The following is a 22691-nucleotide window of genomic DNA, read 5'->3' as shown; positions in this document are numbered from 1 at the left end:
AACTCTGAGCCCCTGTGAGCCCCACTTTCGTTCCTCAATTCCCTGCTCAGTATGTGGAGTCATTTTTTCAATCCTTTCTCTTCCTCGCTCTCCCTTCGTCCACAACCAATTAATCACAAAGTCCTCAGTTTACCCCCTAAATACCTTTCAATTCACCTTCATTGTCACCGTCTCTGTTCAAGCCTTCGTTATTTCTCATCTGTATTTCTTCAGCCTCCATAGGAGTATCCTGCTTCCAGTCTTGTCTTTTTTCAACCAGCCTCTACTCTGTCACTGGAGGATCACATAAAACCTTTTGTCCCTGTCAGGATGACTCCAAGTTCCTTGCCATGTCTACAAGGCCCTTCATGGCCTGGCTTCTGCCTTCCTTCCCAGTATTACTTCCCGCCTCTCACATAGCATTGCTACAGCCATCAGGCACCACGCGTCACGATGGCCCTGCCTTTGAACTTGGCTACATGTATTCCTCCACCTGGAGTGGACTCTCCCCCTACTCTCCCATCCCTCTGATTGAATAATTCATATATAGTCCTTGGGCCAGCTCTAAGACCCAGGGCCCTCAGCTTCCCTCTACCACTCCTTCATACCATGCTTTTTACTTACTAGTTTATCTCCCTTATAAGATCCATATCACCAGAGCCTTTAGTCCCATGCCTGGTGTAATAAAGGCATGCAATACACATTTGCTGTACAGTGAGTGAGTGAATCCTAATTTCAAAAATTGCAGTGTCAGAGTGAGTAGGCTGGCTGGTAACGATTCAGAATTTACAAGTAGGGGCAGGATAAGGGGTGTGATAATCAGATTTGCTTTATAATTCATGCTTGAGGAAAGAGACTGCATTTCAGCTGCTATCACTGCTCTGAAGAAAGTTCTGCAACTCCACCAACTCTTTCTTTGTCCTGTAACATGACCAGCAAGAAAATAATTGTAGTATTTGGAGCAACAGGTAAAAAATACTTCTTTATTTTGAAGTGCATGCTGACTTTGCTTGCTGTCCTTTCTTCCCGTTTTTAACTTCAGGTCATGTAACTGTGTTTGAAAGTCACTGTTGTAATCAATGGGGATACCTCCTGGAGTAGTTACTACAGCAGTTCTCTGAATAATGGAACTTCCTGACCTAATCTCTCAGTGAACATCTTCCCGATCCTTCCTGTGTTTCTTCTTCCCCCAAACTTGCAGGAGCTCAGGGTGGCTCTGTGGCCAGGGCCATTTTGAAGAGCAAAAATTTTGCTGTGAGAACAGTGACCAGGGATGTGACTCGACCAAATGCCCTGGTGCTCCGGAACCTTGGTGCTGAACTGGTAAAAGGCGATCTGAATGATGAAGCCTCGGTGGAGCCCATCTTAAAAGGTGCCTATGGGGCCGTCGTGGTGACCAACTTCTGGGACCATCTCAGCAAAGAGAAGGAAGTGTATCAGGTGGAAACCAAATCTTTTCCCTTTGAGCCCTTTCCTCTTACCCTCCCTGGTTGCTTCTCTCCTCCCTGGAAGGGAATCAGCCTTCAATCTGGTCAAAAATATAAGCCTCAGTCCACCACATCTTTCTGGTATTCATGAAATGCATGTACTTTAAATACTTACTGGAGGTGTCTTTGACTTTAAAATGAGTGTTATGCAGCACTCATCCACATCTCAAGACCTTGGATATTCAAGAGTGATTGTTTAATGGACCCAGTCATTAGATGCTCCAATTCTCACTGTTTTGTTTGTAGATGGCATTTGGGGGAGGCACCAAAGATCTGGATACCCCTCAAATTAAGGTTGCTCTGAGGGTGAAATGGGGAGAATAAACATGTAATGGCATATGTATACTTCTGGCAGAGAATTTAGTGATGGATTAATGATAAGTACATAGACTAAAAAGTAAGCAGATAAGCAAACTCAAAATTCTTAACTCCAGCAAAATGAAACTTTGTACAAAAAGTAAATATAACCATAGAACATCACATCACTTAGCTGAAAATTGACCTAGCCCAAAATTATGATATTGGGAGGATGAGAAAAAGAGAATTCTATCTATGTGTGATGGTGAGGGGTGGTGGTGGGCTCTGTGTGTGTGTGTGTGTGTGTGTGTATGAGAGAAAGAGAAAAAGAGAGAGAATGTGCTGTATCTTTATCTTTTATGGTAGGAACTTAGTGGGTGATATCTCAAGCTGAAAAATCAAGAATTTGCAGTGTAAACATGTTATTTAGAAATAAAGAAACAGCTAAAAGATGAAAGTGGTTCGTTCTGGAGAACAGTAATCAGTAGGGGGAGGGGGACAGGGAACTTCTTCATTATCGGGTCTACTTTTTTTCCCTATGACAGTACTATTTGAAAATTTAAACTATGCATAGGTATACATTTGGAAAGAAAATGAAAGTTAAATTTAAAAAACGTAATGGGTGAGAACAACTACTTGCAGAAATGGCAGAATTCAAAAAGTTAAGAATGGAAATGAACTATTTCAGGAATACCCAGAATCCAGACAGAGTGACTTGGCTGTAATTCCTAGAACAACAGAGATAATAATGGTATGTGGTTAAATAAACCCTCTTTGTTAATCCAAGGCATGACTGAATAGCACTTATAAAAGGGGAGAGAGCAAGAAAGGCCCTTCTATCTCAGTGGTATTTTATTTTTATCTTAATTGCTAAGATTATTCCATTTACTAGCAGTGTGACCACATTGCCTAAATTACCCAAACCTCAGTTTCTCATGTACAAAATATGGATAATACCTGGACTTACCTCTTAATGTTATTGGGAAGTGCCTATCCTAGTCCCTGGCATACAAAGTGATGTTAAAAAATGACTGTGACGCAGGATTGCTCAGTTTCTTGATTTGACATCCCAAGATGGTCCCACATCTCTAGGTTCTTCCCGGCCTTCCATATTACTTTTTTTCTGTCTGATGCAAGCACTATTTTGCTGCTAGGAGGACTGAGGTCAGCTATTCTTGGCTTCCGTGCCTTGGCTTATGTTGGCCTCAACTCATGCTATGCTCTTGGTCCCCTTTGCCTAATAAGTGGTGTCACCTCCTCCAGGGAGCCCAACCTGACTTCTCTTTCCTCCTTCACCTGGGTTATAGTTCCTCCTCATTTTTACTTCTATAATAACCCATATATACATTCTCATATGGTTTTGAAATAATCTGTTTATAAATCTGCCTTCTCAGGAGGCGGGGCAAGATGGCAGACTGGTGAGCTGTATGTTTTAGTTACTCCTCCAGGAAAGTAGGTAGAAAGCCAGGAACTTCGTGGACTGGACACCACAGAGCAATCTGACTTTGGGCATACTTCATACAACACTCATGAAAACGTGGAACTGCTGAGATCAGCGAAATCTGTAAGTTTTTGTGGCCAGGGGACCCGCGCCCCTCCCTGCCAGGCTCAGTCCTGTGGGAGGAGGGGCTGTCAGCTCCGGGAAGGAGAAGGGAGAACTGCAGTGGCAGCCCTTATCGGAAACTCATTCTGCTGATCCAAACTCCAACCATAGATAGACGGAGACCAGACACCAGAGAATCTGAGAGCAGCCAGCCCAGCAGAGAGGAGACAGGCATAGAAAAAAAACAACATGAAAAACTCCAAAATAAAAGCGGAGGATTTTTGGAGTTCTGGTGAACATAGAAAGGGGAAGGGCAGAGCTCAGGCCCAAGCTCAGGCCCTGAGGCACATATGCAAATCATGAAGAAAAGCTGATCTCTCTGCCCTGTGGACCTTTCCTTAATGGCCCTGGTTGCTTTGTCTCTTAGCATTTCAATAACCCATTAGATCTCTGAGGAGGGCCCTTTTTTTTTTTTTTTTTTTTTTTTTTAATCCTTTTTTCTTTTTCTAAAACAATTACTCTAAGAAGCCCAATATAGAAAGCGTCAAAGACTTGCAATTTGGGCAGGTCAAGTCAAGAGCAGAACTAGGAGAGCTCTGAGACAAAACGCAATAATCCAGTGGCTGAGAAAATTCACTAAACACCACAACTTCCCAAGAAAAGGGGGGTGTCCACTCACAGCCATCATCCTGGTGGACAGGAAACACTCTTGCCCATCGCCAGCCCCATAGCCCAGAACTGCCCCAGACAACCCAGTGTGACGGAAGTGCTTCAAATAACAGGCACACACCACAAAACTGGGCGTGGACATTAGCCTTCCCTGCAACCTCAGCTGATTGTCCCAGAGTTGGGAAGGTAGAGCAGTGTGAATTAACAAAGCCCCATTCAGCCATCATTTCAGCAGACTGGGAGCCTCCCTACACAGCCCAGCAGCCCAGAACTGCCCTGGGGGGACAGCACTCACCTGTGACATAGCACAGTCATCACTCAACAGAGGACCCGGGGTGCACAGCCTGGAAGAGGGGCCCACTTGCAAGTCTCAGGAGCCATACGCCAATACCAAGGACTTGTGGGTCAGTGGCAGAGACAAACTATGGCAGGACTGAACTGAAGGATTAGACTATTGCAGCAGCTTTAAAACTCTAGGATCACCAGGGAGATTTGATTGTTAGAGCCACCCGCCCCCCTCCCTGACTGCCCAGAAACACGCCCCATATACAGGGCAGGCAACACCAACTACACACGCAAGCTTGGTACACCAATTGGACCCCACAAGACTCACTCCCCCACTCACCAAAAAGGCTAAGCAGGGGAGAACTGGCTTGTGGAGAACAGGTGGCTCGTGGACGCCACCTGCTGGTTAGTTAGAGAAAGTGTACTCCACGAAGCTGTAGATCTGATAAATTAGAGATAAGGACTTCAATTGGTCTACAAATCCTAAAAGAACCCTATCAAGTTCAGCAAATGCCACGAGGCCAAAAACAACAGAAAATTATAAAGCATATGAAAAAACCAGACGATATGGATAACCCAAGCCCAAGCACCCAAATCAAAAGACCAGAAGAGACACAGCACCTAGAGCAGCTACTCAAAGAACTAAAGATGAACAATGAGACCATAGTACGGGAGACAAAGGAAATCAAGAAGACCCTAGAAGAGCATAAAGAAGACATTGCAAGACTAAATAAAAAAATGGATGATCTTATGGAAATTAAAGAAACTGTTGACCAAATTAAAAAGATTCTGGACACTCATAGTACAAGACTAGAGGAAGTTGAACAACGAATCAGTGACCTCGAAGATGACAGAATGGAAAATGAAAGCATAAAAGAAAGAATGGGGAAAAAATTGAAAAAATCGAAATGGACCTCAGGGATATGATAGATAATATGAAACGTCCAAATATAAGACTCATTGGTGTCACAGAAGGGGAAGAAAAGGGTAAAGGTCTAGGAAGAGTATTCAAAGAAATTGTTGGGGAAAACTTCCCAAATCTTCTAAACAACATAAATACACAAATCATAAATGCTCAGCGAACCCCAAATAGAATAAATCCAAATAAACCCACTCCGAGACATATACTGATCACACTGTCAAACACAGAAGAGAAGGAGCAAGTTCTGAAAGCAGCAAGAGAAAAGCAATTCACCACATACAAAGGAAACAGCATAAGACTAAGTAGTGACTACTCAGCAGCCACCATGGAGGCAAGAAGGCAGTGGCACGATATATTTAAAATTCTGAGTGAGAAAAATTTCCAGCTAAGAATACTTTATCCAGCAAAGCTCTCCTTCAAATTTGAGGGAGAGCTTAAATTTTTCACAGACAAAGAAATGCTGAGAGAATTTGCTAACAAGAGACCTGCCCTACTGGAGATACTCAAGGGAGCCCTACAGACAGAGAAACAAAGAAAGGACAGAGAGACTTGGAGAAAGGTTCAATACTAAAGAGATTCGGTATGGGTACAATAAAGGATATTAATAGACAGAGGGGAAAAATATGACAAACATAAACCAAAGGATAAGACGGCTGATTCAAGAAATGCCTTCACGGTTATAACGTTGAATGTAAATGGATTAAACTCCCCAATTAAAAGATATAGATTCGCAGAATGGATCAAAAAAAATGAACCATCAATATGTTGCATACAAGAGACTCATCTTAGACACAGGGACACAAAGAAACTGAAAGTGAAAGGATGGAAAAAAATATTTCATGCAAGCTACAGCCAAAAGAAAGCAGGTGTAGCAATATTAATCTCAGATAAAATAGACTTCAAATGCAGGGATGTTTTGAGAGAGAAAGAAGGCCACTACATACTAATAAAAGGGGCAATTCAGCAAGAAGAAATAACAATCGTAAATGTCTATGCACCCAATCAAGGTGCCACAAAATACATGAGAGAAACACTGGCAAAACTAAAGGAAGCAATTGATGTTTCCACAATAATTGTGGGAGACTTCAACACATCACTCTCTCCTATAGATAGATCAACCAGACAGAAGACCAATAAGGAAATTGAAAACCTAAACAATCTGATAAATGAATTAGATTTAACAGACATATACAGGACATTACATCCCAAATCACCAGGATACACATACTTTTCTAGTGCTCAGGGAACTTTCTCCAGAATAGATCATATGCTGGGACATAAAACAAGCCTCAATAAATTTAAAAAGATTGAAATTATTCAAAGCACATTCTCTGACCACAATGGAATACAATTAGAAGTCAATAACCATCAGAGACTTAGAAAATTCACAAATACCTGGAGGTTAAACAACACACTCCTAAACAATCAGTGGGTTAAAGAAGAAATAGCAAGAGAAATTGCTAAATATATAGAGACGAATGAAAATGAGAACACAACATACCAAAACCTATGGGATGCAGCAAAAGCAGTGCTAAGGGGGAAATTTATAGCACTAAACGCTTATATTAAAAAGGAAGAAAGAGCCAAAATCAAAGAACTAATGGATCAACTGAAGAAGCTAGAAAATGAACAGCAAACCGATCCTAAACCAAGTAGAAGAAAAGAAATAACAAGGATTAAAGCAGAAATAAATGACATAGAGAACAAAAAAACAATAGAGAGGATAAATATCACCAAAAGTTGGTTGTTTGAGAAGATCAACAAGATTGACAAGCCCCTAGCTAGACTGACAAAATCAAAAAGAGAGAAGACCCATGTAAACAAAATAATGAATGAAAAAGGTGACATAACTGCAGATCCTGAAGAAATTAAAAAAATTATAAGAGGATACTATGAACAACTGTATGGCAACAAACTGGATAATGTAGAGGAAATGGACAATTTCCTGGAAACATATGAACAACCTAGACTGACCAGAGAAGAAATAGAAGACCTCAACCAACCCATCACAAGCAAAGAGATCCAATCAGTCATCAAAAATCTTCCCACAAATAAATGCCCAGGGCCAGATGGCTTCACAGGGGAATTCTACCAAACTTTTCAGAAAGAACTGACACCAATCTTACTCAAACTCTTTCAAAACATTGAAGAAAATGGAACACTACCTAACTCATTTTATGAAGCTAACATCAATCTAATACCAAAACCAGGCAAAGATGCTACAAAAAAGGAAAACTACCGGCCAATCTCCCTAATGAATATAGATGCAAAAATCCTCAACAAAATACTTGCAAATCGAATCCAAAGACACATTAAAAAAATCATACACCATGACCAAGTGGGGTTTATTCCAGGCATGCAAGGATGGTTCAACATAAGAAAATCAATCAATGTATTACAACACATTAACAAGTCAAAAGGGAAAAATCAATTGATCATCTCAATAGATGCTGAAAAAGCATTTGACAAAATCCAACATCCGTTTTTGATAAAAACACTTCAAAAGGTAGGAATTGAAGGAAACTTCCTCAACATGATAAAGAGCATATATGAAAAACCCACAGCCAGCATAGTACTCAATGGTGAGAGACTGAAAGCCTTCCCTCTAAGATCAGGAACAAGACAAGGATGCCCGCTGTCACCACTGTGATTCAACATTGTGCTGGAAGTGCTAGCCAGGGCAATCCGGCAAGACAAAGAAATAAAAGGCATCCAAATTGGAAAAGAAGAAGTAAAACTGTCATTGTTTGCAGATGATATGTTCTTATATCTAGAAAACCCTGAGAAATCGACGCTATAGCTACTAGAGCTAATAAACAAATTTAGCAAAGTAGCGGGATACAAGATTAATGCACATAAGTCAGTAATGTTTCTATATGCTAGAAATGAACAAACTGAAGAGACACTCAAGAAAAAGATACCATTTTCAATAGCAACTAAAAAAATCAAGTACCTAGCAATAAACTTAACCAAAGATGTAAAAGACCTATACAAAGAAAACTACATAACTCTATTAAAAGAAATAGAAGGGGACCTTAAAAGATGGAAAAATATTCCATGTTCATGGATAGGAAGACTAAATGTCATTAAGATGTCAATTCTACCCAAACTCATCTACAGATTCAATGCAATCCCAATCAAAATTCCAACAACCTACTTTGCAGACTTGAAAAAGCTAGTTATCAAATTTATTTGGAAAGGGAAGATGCCTCGAATTGCTAAAGACACTCTAAAAAAGAAAAACGAAGTGGGAGGACTTACACTCCCTGACTTTGAAGCTTATTATAAAGCCACAGTTGCCAAAACAGCATGGTACTGGCACAAAGATAGACATATAGATCAATGGAATCAAATTGAGAATTCAGAGATAGCCCCTCAGATCTATGGCCGACTGACCTTTGATAAGGCCCCCAAAGTCACTGAACTGAGTCATAATGGTCTTTTCAACAAATGGGGCTGGGAGAGTTGGATATCCATATCCAAAAGAATGAAAGAGGACCCCTACCTCACCCCCTACACAAAAATTAACTCAAAATGGACCAAAGATCTCAATATAAAAGAAAGTACCATAAAACTCCTAGAAGATAATGTAGGAAAACATCTTCAAGACCTTGTATTAGGCGGCCACTTCCTAGACTTTACACCCAAAGCACAAGCAACAAAAGAGAAAATAGATAAATGGGAACTCCTCAAGCTTAGAAGTTTCTGCACCTCAAAGGAATTTCTCAAAAAGGTAAAGAGGCAGCCAACTCAATGGGAAAAAATTTTTGGAAACCATGTATCTGACAAAAGACTGATATCTTGCATATATAAAGAAATCCTACAACTCAATGACAATAGTACAGTCAGCCCAATTATAAAATGGGCAAAAGATATGAAAAGACAGTTCTCTGAAGAGGAAATACAAATGGCCAAGAAACACATGAAAAAATGTTCAGCTTCACTAGCTATTAGAGAGATGCAAATTAAGACCACAATGAGATACTATCTAACACTGGTTAGAATGGCTGCCATTAAACAAACAGGAAACTACAAATGCTGGAGGGGATGTGGAGAAATTGGAACGTTTATTCATTGTTGGTGGGACTGTATAATGGTTCAGCCACTCTGGAAGTCAGTCTGGCAGTTCCTTAAAAAACTAGAAATAGAGTTACCATTCGATCCAGCGATTGCACTTCTCGGTATATACCCGGAAGATCGGAAAGCAGTGACACGAACAGATATCTGCACGCCAATGTTCATAGCAGCATTATTCACAATTGCCAAGAGATGGAAACAACCCAAATGTCCTTCAACAGATGAGTGGATAAATAAAATGTGGTATATACACACGATGGAATACTACGCGGCAGTAAGAAGGAACGATCTCGTGAAACATATGACAACATGGATGAACCTTGAAGACATAATGCTGAGCGAAATAAGCCAGGCACAGAAAGAGAAATATTATATGCTACCACTAATGTGAACTTTGAAAAATGTAAAAGAAATGGTTTATAATGTAGAATGTAGGGGAACTAGCAATAGAGAGCAATTAAGGAAGGGGGAACAATAATCCAAGAAGAACAGATAAGCTATTTAACGTTCTGGGGATGCCCAGGAATGACTATGGTCTGTTAATTTCTGATGGATATAGTAGGAGCAAGTTCACAGAAATGTTGCTATATTAGGTAACTTTCTTGGGGTAAAGTAGGAACATGTTGGAAGTTTAGCAGTTATCTTAGGTTAGTTGTCTTTTTCTTACTCCCTTGTTATGGTCTCTTTGAAATGTTCTTTTATTGTATGTTTGTTTTCTTTTTAACTTTTTTTTCATACAGTTGATTTAAAAAAGAAGGGAAAGTTAAAAAAAAAAAAAAAAAGAAAAACAAGTTAAAAAAAAAGATGTAGTGCCCCTTGAGGAGCCTGTGGAGAATGCAGGGGTATTCGCCTACCCCACCTCCATGATTGCTAACATGACCACAGACATAGGGGACTGGTGGTTTGATGGGTTGAGCCCTCTACCACAGGTTTTACCCTTGGGAAGACAGTTGCTGCAAAGGAGGCTAGGCCTCCCTATGGTTGTGCCTAAGAGCCTCCTCCCGAATGCCTCTTTGTTGCTCAGATGTGGCCCTGTCTCTCTAGCTAAGCCAACTTGAAAGGTGAAATCACTGCCCTCCCCCCTACGTGGGATCAGACACCCAGGGGAGTGAATCTCCCTGGCAACGTGGAATATGACTCCCGGGGAGGAATGTAGACCTGGCATCGTGGGACGGAGAACATCTTCTTGACCAAAAGGGGGATGTGAAAGGAAATGAAATAAGCTTCAGTGGCAGAGAGATTCCAAAAGGAGCCAAGAGGTCACTCTGGTGGACACTCTTATGCACACTTTAGACAACCCTTTTTAGGTTCTAAAGAATTGGGGTAGATGGTGGTGGATACCTGAAACTATCAAACTACAACCCAGAACCCATGAATCTCGAAGACAGTTGTATAAAAATGTAGCTTATGAGGGGTGACAATGGGATTGGGAAAGACATAAGGACCACACTCCACTTTGTCTAGTTTATGGATGGATGAGCAGAAAAATAGGGGAAGGAAACAAACAGACAAAGGTACCCAGTGTTCTTTTTTACTTCAATTGCTCTTTTTCACTCTAATTATTATTCTTGTTATTTTTGTGTGTGTGCTAATGAAGGTGTCAGGGATTCATTTGGGTGATGAATGTACCACTATGTAATGGTACTGTAAACAATCGAAAGTACGATTTGTTTTGTATGACTGCATGGTATGTGAATATATCTCAATAAAATGAAGATTAAAAAAAAAATCTGCCTTCTCTTGAGAGCAGCAACTATATCTACTACATTTCTGTGTCTATACAACCTTGAACAGACTGTCTGGTCAATAGGGCTCCATAAATGACTCTTGAATTAATTATACTATTTAGAGCCTGTCTTTTGGCCATTAACTCTGGAAAGGTTTATTTTAGGAGGTGGGTTCTAATCTGATGTTCACTCACTATGGAGCCTAGGGATACAGGTACCTCCTGATTCACTTTCTCCATCTGTTAAGCCAGACTAATTATGTCTCCCTCTCCTGCAGCATGGGGTTTTGAAAGGAAAAGAAAGAAAGAAAGAAAACAGTGAGAAGGAAGAAGAAAAGGAAAGAAAAAAAGAAAGAAAGGAAGAAAGAGAAAGGAGGGAGGAAGGGATGGGTGGAGGGAAAGAAAGAAGGAAGAAAGGAAGGGACATGAGGATGCTTTGGAAAATTTAGAAACTAAAAACACCAAAAAAAGAGAATATGTGTGTGTGCACCCAAACATAAACATACACACACATATGTGAGTAGGATTTATGTCAGGGAGAGGTAGAGTGGTTGGAGGATAGCTCAGATGGAATAATTGGTGAGATTGGAAAACGTAAACATGTTTAGGAATCAGCAAATAATTCAGTTTGGCTGTAAGTATAAGGTAAAGGAATAATAGGGGGTGATTTAGAGGCTGAGTTATGGAGGATCATGAACACTTGACAGCCATAGCTATTAATGGTTTTGGGACAGGGAAGTGATGTGAATTTAGCTCATCTCAAAGGACGTAGCAAAATGTAATCACTACTTCAGATTCACACATCCTAGGTTAATATAAATAGCTCAAACATTTGACCCTACCCCAACTGGATCTCCCCTTTCATTTGAAAGAAATGAATTCATTGTGTTAATCTTTTAATGTTAGAATATTTCTGTGTCTCTCTGCTCCCTCTCTGTCATAGCCCATAATTTTGAACAGGAATATTATCATACTTTCAGATATTTTATGTTCTTCTTAATACTTAAAAATCTTTACATTAGAAAAAGAGAGGAGCTGGGTGGCCTCTCATAACATAACTTGAATATATTTTGATGCTGGAAGACCCCCTCTCTATAAGGGATAAGGACAATAAAGAAAAGGAGGGGGTGGCAGGGACACAGCACCTGCCCTCTAATATGTATGCAAATACATATGCATACATGCAAATTCTCTATAAAGAATTTGTTCTTGGCCTTTAGGGAAAGATAGTGGCAGATGCGGCCAAGCGCCTGGGTCTGAAGCACGTGGTGTACAGCGGCTTGGAGAACGTGAAGCGGCTGACTGGCGGCAAGCTGGAGGTGCCGCACTTGATGGGAAGGGAGAGGTGGAGGAGTACTTCTGGTCCACGGGTGTTCCCACGACCAGCGTCCGCCTGGCAGCTTACTTCGGAAACCTTCTCACGACGTGGAAACCCATGAAAGCCCCTGATGGAGATTACTACACCTTGGGTAAATGGAGGGTTGTAAGTGCAAGTTAACCAGACACCTCCCTATCCTACCGTCCCTATCCCCTTCCCTCCCTCCCTCCCTTCAGGACACCTTTATTATTTGAATGACTACTACGAGCTTAGCTTCGTGGGAGGCTGAGAGGGACATCAAACTGTCCTAGATTTTCCAGGGGCAGTTACATTATAGAGGGCTGGGAACTGGATCTTAGACAAAAACACGAGGGATTACACTTCCAATCTTAACATACTAGCTCTCGTTTTGTAAGTACTTAGCTATGTGCCCTCGAATCTCAGTTTCCTCACCTATAATGGGGAAGTTGGACAAGATGACTTCAAAGGTCCCTTCTAGCTCATCCATTTGAACTTCTGTGGCAACAGGGGAGGGATCTGGGTCCCCTGGTCAGAATTAGAGGTCTAGGTTTGCAGGTCAAACAGCTAGAGGTAGGATTGAAACCAGCCACCTAATTGGTGACAGAAGAGTTCGTTTGTTGAGGCCAAGTGGGCCACTTAAAATGGAAAGTAAGTTCAAAACTGTGCATACGAGTGCTGTAAACAGCTGTGACACCCCCTCCCCACTCCCATCCCGTTTCTCTATCCTTCTTACCCCAACTCAGCTGCTTTTAGGAGAGAAGCCTCCCTGCTGCTCAGCCCACCTTGCAGACTGTCTTCCTCCACACTGCCCTGCATGTCCTCAGCTCCCAGCTGAGGAGATGTTTGTCTCTTGACAGCTGCTGTTGTGCCTGTGTTGATTTTTGTTTTTGTTTGGTTTCTTTAAAAAAAGCATCTAATGGAGTTTGGGTAAAACTTGGAGGGAGGAGAGGAGAAAAATTAAAGTAACCTTGTGAGTGAGGCTTGGCTGAGTCATCGTATATACTGTTACAAAAAATGTGCAATTGCAGTTGAAATGTGTTGCCTGTTTGAATTGTGAATGTTCATAAAGTTCTACCATAAATTAAAAAAAAAAAAAATTAGAGTTCAGAGGAACTCTGATCCACTGGGAGATGGGTTCCCAGGCCCTCCCTGATTCCACAGGTCTGGTTTGGTGCCTGGGAGCCTGTAGTTTTAACAATGACTCCCAGATCATTCCAATGCTGCCAGTCCACTGGCTGGCATTTCCCTGCCCTTTGGGGACATTTCCTTTGGCCATAGTCACAGGAGGCCTCTGTGGAGTGGAGGGAATATGGGAGTATCAATGGCAGTAACTCAGTCTTTCTTCCTTGACATGTAATTAAGACTCGTCAGGGGCACAACTGGTGGTGGTCAGAGTAGACCCCATCTAGAGCCAGGTGCGTCTGTCATACAACACAGGCTATTTGGATGGTATTTCAACAGCTGACTAAATAAATGAACAAATGTGATGCATCTCTTCATGACACCCACCCCCTTCCTTGTTCCTATCAGCTTTCGGAAGCCAGCTCACTGACATTTCATAAGTTCTGAACTAGGGGATTTGGAATGTTGAGTTTAAACACGTCTTTTAAACATTCAGGTAAGGATGTTGAGTAGGAAATTGGACATATGAGCCTGGAATTCAGCAGAGATGTCTGAGATGGAGATACAGTTGATCACATCTTGCACACAGCACTTGCTTAGTAAATGGCTACTCTTTTTATCAAGTACCAGCACTATGGTATTTTCTCAAATGAAACCTTATACTTGTGCATAGATTGTGGCCACTTGGAGTTTCAGGGCTTTTCCACAACTTTTGTTTCAACAGTTGATTAATTTGGGTTGACAGGACCTGTCAAGGACATGAAGTAATTAGCTCTTTTTATCTTTCTCTTTTAAACTAGCCGTGCCCATGGGGGACATACCAATGGATGGCATCTCTGTTGCTGATGTTGGCGCAGTTGTCTCTAGCATTTTTAATTCTCCGGAGGAGTTTTTAGGCAAGGCTGTGGGTCTCAGTGCAGAAGCTCCAACCATACAGCAATATGCTGATGTTTTGTCCAAGAGTTTGGGGAAAGAAGTCCGAGATGCAAAGGTGAGTTCTTTGGAGACATGAATGCTGTCAAAAGAGGCTGCCTCAGATTTGAGCAGGGCTGAACTTGGGAAATCAGAAGAAATTGAGGAGGATTCCAGAACTATCTTCACCTGTTGGTGCCGCCCTTATGGCTTTATTTCTTTGGTGTAAGGTTGATTGGCTTGTTAAGGTAAAATTACTTTTGAATGGAAAGAACTTAGACTCTGAAGACTGAGGTACAACTTCTTCAGATACACTGTACCAACTCCTCCCACAAGCTGATCACTTCAGTCTTCCAGAGCTAGCTGTCGTGGGCCAAGGCATGTAGCCTCTCTGAGCCTCACTTCCTCCTCTGTAAAGTGGGAATGCTAGAATCTACTTTGGGGTGGTACTGTGAAAATTAGAGAGAATATATTTGAAGGGCCTAGCTTAGTGTTTGGAACATAAGATGTATGCGTCCAGTACCCATTATGTACCTGGTGCTATCTTTAAGGAGTTTACAGTGGCATCAAGGTGAAATTGTTGATGCACATGAAGCCACAGAATCAGTACAAGACATAATACTATAGGAACTTAATACCTATATGTACTATAGGTGATCAGACAAGGGCCAGAGAAGGAAGTGGGCTTGAGGGAGGCACAAGACTATATATAGATGGAAGGGATGGATGGGGCTTCACAATAATCATGAATGAACCAGAGGCAAATCCTGGCTCGGTACTTATCTATATGTGGAATCTTGGAAAATTACTTAACCTCTCTTACTCTCAGTTTCTTCGTATGTTAAAAAGAGAAGTTATTATTCTTTCCTACAGGACTATTGTGACGATGAAATGAGATATGTATGGCAAGTACTTGGCACTTTGTCCGGCATTTAGTGAGCCTCAGTAATTGGTCATGCCACAAATCAGGCAGGAATGATCCAGACTAGAGGATGGCTAGGACAGTCTTTTTACTGAAAAGTGAGAGGAATTGGTGATATTGAGCATTATCAACCATTTTCCCCAAGCAGGTGTTGATAAGAGGAAGGCATAAGAGTACACATTTCTGAGAAGGTGTGTGTTTGTATGTGCCTCCTTTAGGCACAGTCAGAGCTTAAAGGAGGACCCATACATTCTCTCAAGGTGACAGGGCATTAACTAAGATGGCTCTTTGCCTTTCTTGACTGCAGTCCTCCCATCTATGAAGTTAGTGTTGTTTGGATGATTTCTAAAGTCCTGTCTAGCACAAACATCTCTCTAAAGGATGGGTCTGCAAGCTATGGCTTACCGCCTGTTTTTTTTTTTTTTTTTTTTTTTTTTTTTAATCATCATTTTATTGAGATATATTCACATACCACGCAGTCATACAAAACAAATTGTACTTTCGATTGTTTACAGTACCATTACATAGTTGTACATTCATCACCTAAATCAATCCCTGACACCTTCATTAGCACACACACAAAAATAACAAGAATAATAATTAGAGTGAAAAAGAGCAATTGAAGTAAAAAAGAACACTGGGTACCTTTGTCTACCGCCTGTTTTTGTAAATAAAGGTTTATTGGAACACAGCTATTCCATCATTTATGCATTGTCCACGAGTGCTTTCCCCAGCAATGGCAGAGTGGAGTTGTGGTGATAGAGACTATATGGACCGCAAAGCCTAAAATACTTATCATATAGCCCTTTAAGAAAAAGTTTATTGGCCCCTGCTCTAAAGTGTTTCCTAGAGTTAGGGATAGAAGGTTGGTTTGTGTTTTCATCTGCAACCTTGGTCCAGTGAGTCCTGAGGGGGTTTCTAGAATTCCCAATTCAGTCTTAGGTATAGGCGTTGTGAGGCCATAACTAGAAAGCTACTGTAGGTGCCAACCCAGCCCCCAAACCATGAATCCAATGGAGATTCATTAAATCCAGTGGGGATTCATTGAAATCACATAAAATTTCACAAGGAAAATAAATATCCCAACCTCAAGAAAGCAGCCATCCACTCAAAGCTGGGCTCACAAGATAATCTTCAAGGTCCCTTGTACCCAGTTGCAAATTCACTTCTCAGTGACCCCTCTCACAGATGCACTTGCATTTTGGGTCTTATATTCATTGTCTTGTAGGATGTAAATTCTGTGTAAGGAAGAATGGGGGAAAGAGAATATGTATGTGTATTCATTCCCAGAGGATGAGGCAGACATTGTTTTAGAACTTCTCAGCATCTCTCAATCAAATACCTGGTCCCTGACTATTTTTGGTATATAAAGTTGTTTCATAATGCAGCTTAAACTTCTCTGGCACCAAAAGTTCTAGAGCGTTAGAGGCTGGAGGTTCTACAGAATGGTTAACGCTATTCTTAGTAGCTAGTCTAACTTGAAGACGCTGCTCACCAGTATAGAGTGGGAGGGCTAAAGCCTGATGCTGCTCTGGAGATGGATGAATCTGATCACAAGGTGGCGCTCCAGCCTCCATAGTTTAACTTTCACTAGTCTCTGGACCTGAGACTGGTTTGCTTAACTGCTTCAGTGAATGGATTACCCAGAACCAACTCCCATCATGTACTCTAGTCTAGCTGAAGCTGTCTATCCCTCAAAGGAGCATGGTTCTCTCAGAAAGTGAGACACACAGAGCAAATCTCTTTCCTTCAAAAATCTGCAGAAAGGAATCCCTTATTTTACTAAGGGATATTAGTCATTTTGTCAAAGTAACAGGATGAGAGAGTGACTCAAGTAGACAGACATTTTAGAAGTCATCTTCCATGCTTCTCATACAGAGCCTTCTATTTCTAAACTCACTTAAAAATTTAATTTCTGATTTCAAAAAAATAACTATTGCTTATTGTAGAAAACTACAGAAAGTGAAAAAAGGAAATAAAAAATAACATGTACTCCAGTCTCTCAGAGATAGCTACTGTTAGATTTGATATATTTTCTTCCAGTCTTTTTCCAGTAAATATAAATATATATTTTAAAACTAAAACTAAAATAATATATATGGCATTTTGTATATGGCTTTTTCATTTAACATTATGTTGTGAGCCTTCTATTTTATTAAATTTTTTTCAAAACAGTACTTTAACAGCATAATTTTTTTAGAATGGATGTACCACCATTTACTGTATGATTTTTCTATTGTTGAGTACATAGGTTGTTGATTTTTCTTTTTTATAAATGGCATTGTGACAATCGTTGTTTTACATAAGTCACTTGTGTCTATGACATTTTTCTAAAGCCAAGTGGAATCGCTAGGTCCAGAGTTTATCTCTGGCAGCTAAAGACAGATTACATTGGACCAGATGGATAGAAATGATCTTTGCTAATTCACTAGGGGGAGCTATTGATCTAGTTAGCAACAGAATTGATTCAAGTTGTGGATTTTGTAGATGACAGAAGGTGGCTCAAGAGGTACAGTATAGGCTGCATTTCTGTTTGGGCCTGACCTTGCCAGAGGCTGGGGTGGTTGAAGACAAAATGCTCCTTTCTAACCATGGAGAGAAGTATGCTAGAAAGAACATCAGCCATGTGGGAAGGATAGAAAGCCTAGTGCCAGGCTTGGTGGGCCTTGATGCTGCATGGAGGGCCTGATGGATACTTTTCTGAGGGCTGCTGGGAGAATACCATGAGCAAATGTATATGAAAACACTATGAAGTGCTAAACAGGATCCACAGTACCCCATCCAAAACCCTTGGGGTCTGAATCAATTCAGATTTCAGAATCTTACAGCTTTTTTGGTAGGTTATGGTAGGTTATATATTACACAACAAGACTGACGGGGTTGGACAAGAACCTCTAATCAAACGCATCAGTATCGCTACAAAAAATATATGAATATTTGTACTAAGTCGGATAATTAAAGACTACGAATAGAGTCACATCAGTTCAGGTCGGGTTTAGCCACCAAATTAATCCAGTAAGTCAGAGTTTGCTCCCAAATGAATTTTGGAGTTGAGCTAAAGAATTGTAGACCTGTCTCATCGTTAAGGTGAATGGTTTCTTTTCAAACTGTTTTAAATGTGGGCTATAACATTTCCTGCCTTTTTATTTGTTCTTAAAAGATCACCCTGGACGCTTATAAGAAGCTGGGATTCTCTGCAGCAGAGGAAATAGCCAACGTGTGTTGTTTCTATCATGTGAGGCCAGACCGTGATGTCAAGCTCACCCACCGACTAAACCCCAAAGTCAGAAGCTTCAGCCAGTTTATCTCAGAGAACCAAGGAGCCTTTAAGGGTCTGTAAAAACTCGGCCATTAAGTTCAGCCCATCACCACACAACCTCCTTTCTCCCTGATCCTGCTCCTCTTTACAGCATAATATCTACATTTACAGAACCGACATGTTCCAATGCAGTTATTTGCAAGAGTAAATGTTTCTCTGCAGTCCATTTTTCAGTAGGAAATACTCCATTGGTGGTTTGACACAATAATTTGCTTAACATGTAACTTTCCAGCAAGTGATAAGGGAGGTACCCCTATTTGGTTATATAAGAAGCCCCAAACTTACATCACCTTTTGTAGATCTCTGTCTCCAACAGCCAACTCACCTCAAAAGGGTCTGGCCTGAGCAACTGGGGAGCTTCCTTCCTAACATGAACTGGGGGGCCACTCAGCTTCCACTTAGGCAAGTCATTTTGAACTTGGACTCTGAAACTCCTCTAGGTGATCCCAGTTTTCTCAAGTGCATTAAATTCTGAGCGAACTTCTAAGTAAGTTTAATTCGTTAAATAAAAATGTTTCAAGAACTTTCTGAGGAACTTGGTCTTTAAAAAACAAGCATGGGAGTTGGAAACTGAAATTCAGTTTTGCTTTAAGAGTTGCAACTTCATTTCTAATTCATGTATCAAATCATCTATTAGTCCATCATTCAGTTATTCATCTATGCATATCATTCATTCATCTATCCTTCATTTATCTAGTCCACAAACTTTTTTTTAGCACCAGCACTTGTGGTACATTTGTGGACTTCCCCTCTGCTCCTCTACGTGTTTTCTTACTGGAGTTGTTCACTCTTCAGAGGCCATGTACTCTTTTCTAGGGCTGCCATAATAAATTACCACTAACTTGGTGGCTTAAAAAACAGAAATTAATTCTCTCATAGTACTGGAGGTCAGAAATCAAGGTTTTGGCAAGCCACGCCCCCTCTGAAGGTTCTGGGGAAGGATCCTTCCTTGCTTCCTCTAGCTTCCGATGGCACCCAGCAGTCCTTGGTGTTCCTTGGTTTACAGCTGCATCACTCCAGGCCTGCTTCTCTCCTCTTCTTATAAGGATACCAGTCATTGGCTTTAGGGTCTACCCTAGTCCAGTATGGCTTTATATTAACTACATCTGGAAAAACTCCAAATAAGGTCACATTCTGAGGTTCTGGGTGGACATGAATTTTAGGGGTACACTGTGTTCTGGTTTGCTAATTCTGATGTTATGCAAAATACCAGAAATGGATTGGCTTTTATAAAGGGGGTTTATTAGGTTACAAATTTACAGTTCCAAGGCCATAAAAGTGTCCAAGCTAAGGCATCAACAAGAGGATACCTTCACTGAAGGATGGCCAATGCGTCCGGAAAACCTCTGCTGTTGGGAAGGCATGTGGCTGGTGTCTGCTGATCCCAGGTTGTGTTTCAGCTCCTCTCTCAGCTTCTGTGCATCCTTTGTTCTTTCTTCCAGGATGTTTCTCTCTAAGCACCTGGGGGTCCTTTTGTAGCATAGCCTGGGGAAAATTCTGGGCTTCATCTCTTAGTTTAACGTCTCCAAATGGCCTTCTGTGTGCATCTCCAAGCATCCTCAAGTGTCAGCCTCAGCAATGTCTGGGCCTGTGTGGCTGTTTTTAAAGGGCTCAAGTGAACTAATCAAGACACACGCTGTATGGGCGGGGCCACACCTCCACGGAAATAATTCAATCAGAGTTACCATCTACAATTGGGTGAATCACATCTCCAAGGAAACAACCTAATCCAAATATCCCACAAGATTGGATTAAAGATCATGGCTTTTTTGGGGGGACATTGTATATCCAAACTGGCACACACTATTTGACCCATACTTGCTGTCATGGCTACTATTTCAGTTTGTGGTTGGATTTGTGTTATTCCAGGGGAGGGGAGTCCATCCAACCATTTAGCCACAGGTTTAACCAGGAGGATCTGAAGTGGGTGAAGGCCAGGAAGCTTGAGACAAGGGCTGGGGAAGTATAGGGAGGTGGAAGGAAGGGCCCCACAAGCATCCTTTTTACATCTCTGGCTTACCATTTTCTATACTGTCCTAGTTTGCTAATGCCGCAGAATGCAAAACACCAGAGATGGACAGGCTTTTATAAAACGGGGGTTTATTTCACTACACAGTTACAGTCTTAAGGCCACAAAGCATCCAAGGTAACACCTCAGCAATCGGGTACCTTCACCGGCGGATGGCCAATGGCGTCCGGAAAACCTCTGCTAGCTTGGAAGGCAGCTGGCATCTGCTCCAAAGCTCCGGCCTCAAAACGGCTTTCTCCCAGGACGTTCCTTTCTAGCAAGCTTGCTTCTCTTCAAAACATCACTCCCAGCTGCACTCAGTTTTCTCCCCCCAAGTCAGCTCATTTATATAGCTCCACCGATCAAGGCCCACCCCAAATGTGCGGGGCCACGCCTCCATGGGAACATCTCATCAGAATCATCTCCCACAGCTGGGTGGGGCACATTCCAAGCAAATCCAACCATCACCAAAACGCCTGCCCCACACAAGACCACAAAGATAATGGCATTTGGGGGACACAATACACTCAAACCGGCACATATACCATACTGTAATTGTCTTATTTAGTAGTCTTCCTCCTGTCTATGAGTGATTTGAACTCTCCTTATAACAGTGCCTGGCACATAATTTGTTATCAATAGTGTTGAATAACTAAATGAGTGAATAAAGTTAATTGATCACATGAATATAACAAAAGGGAAATAAGCATGCACATGGGCTGGGAAGTTTTAAGAAATGTAAACTGATATTTTAAGGGTGAGAAGTTGCCCACTTCTGGGAGAGGACATGAACTCCATTACCCCGAGGCAGGCAGGGTGTGAACAAGGAGGATGATGGGGTGGTGGTGCCTGGTGATGCTAAACATCAGCGATTTTTGTCTTTTATGGCATAGAGTAAGTATGTGTTGAATGAATGATGTCGAAGTTATTGCAGACAAATTTTGATTCTTGGGAGTTTGTGACAGTCCAAAGTGCATTTGAGGACTATTCTCTTCAAAGTGCAAAGCTCTTTAGCAATAGGCTTCATGCAACTTAAGCTCTCAACACTGAGAAATGGGTCTGGATAAATTTCTAAAAGCGGAAAAGAAAAACAAAACCTTGAACTAAAAATAAGTGGTTTACTACTCATTTGGGTAGACCAGGCAGGAAGAAGGGCTGCTGCTCCGTAAATTAACCTCAGGGTTCCCTCAAGGGAGAGCAGCCAGGGCTCTTGGGCCCTCTGGTTGTGTTGATTGTTTGCTGGGGTAGCAGATTGGTTTCTTTAGTCTCTGGGACAAAGCTGGAGTAGTCCTGGGCCAGACAGGGCCATTGTTTCTGGCACCCATGAGAAGCCCTTTCTGGGTTCAGAAGCAGACTACGGTGGCCTTTTAGGAGCCTAGTTCATCTTTCCAGTTCAAACAGCCAATAGTGAAAAGAGCTTTGAAGGTTAGTCTAAAACATCTTAATATTTTTTGACAGTGCACAAAGGACATCTGCCTCACCACTTTCTCCATCCAGGGCAAGGGAGAGAACAGCTTCCCTTTGGAATTGCTTTGGATAGAGACTTGAAGACCCAGGAGAAGCATAGAAGGTGAAAATGGGGCTGTGCATTGCAGTGAATAAACCTACCCTCTGTGGTCCAGGGAATGGGTGGGATGAGGGGTGGGGAGATAGGGTGGAAGGAGCAAAAGGGATGCAGAAGATTTCTCTCTGTGATTCTAGAAAGGTTTCTAGAAACTCAAGCTATGAAGTCAGATAGTCCCGGATTTGATTCCTGCCTCTGCCACTGACTAGTTGTGTAAATTTGGGCAAGTTACTTGACTTCTCTGAGCTTTGGTTTTTCTCATCTGCATAAAGGGCTGATCGAAAGTGCGAAAGCACTTAGTGAGGTCTTTGGCAGATAGTAAGTGCTAAATAAACAGTAGCTGTAATAATTGTTGAGAGTAATTCCTTCCTTGCCTCTGCATTGCACCCAAATTCCTGCGTGCCCACCTCCAGGTCTCCCCCATCTAGACCTGTCCATCCAGCCAGACAGTGGGTTCGTCATGCCTTGTCACCCCTTTCCATTTTCCTTCACCTGCCACTAGAGGGCAGGACGAGTCCAG

The 22691-nt window shown here is 41.6% G+C and overlaps 1 protein-coding gene across 1 annotated transcript; it reads left to right on the top strand.

The window, feature by feature from the left end:
- Window positions 1–907: 907 nt before the first annotated feature.
- On the top strand, window positions 908–18620 carry LOC119543438 (nmrA-like family domain-containing protein 1). The gene is given in 6 exon segments (XM_037848299.1): window positions 908–947; window positions 1181–1419; window positions 12206–12311; window positions 12314–12454; window positions 14247–14437; window positions 18441–18620. Coding segments are annotated over 6 exon segments (897 nt in total).
- The last annotated feature ends 4071 nt before the right edge of the window (window positions 18621–22691 follow it).

This window comes from Choloepus didactylus, chromosome 1, assembly GCF_015220235.1.
Source record: "Choloepus didactylus isolate mChoDid1 chromosome 1, mChoDid1.pri, whole genome shotgun sequence".
Lineage (NCBI taxonomy): Eukaryota > Metazoa > Chordata > Mammalia > Pilosa > Megalonychidae > Choloepus > Choloepus didactylus.
Note: the sequence above shows the minus strand (reverse complement) of the source record. Positions and strands in the feature narration are given on the sequence as shown.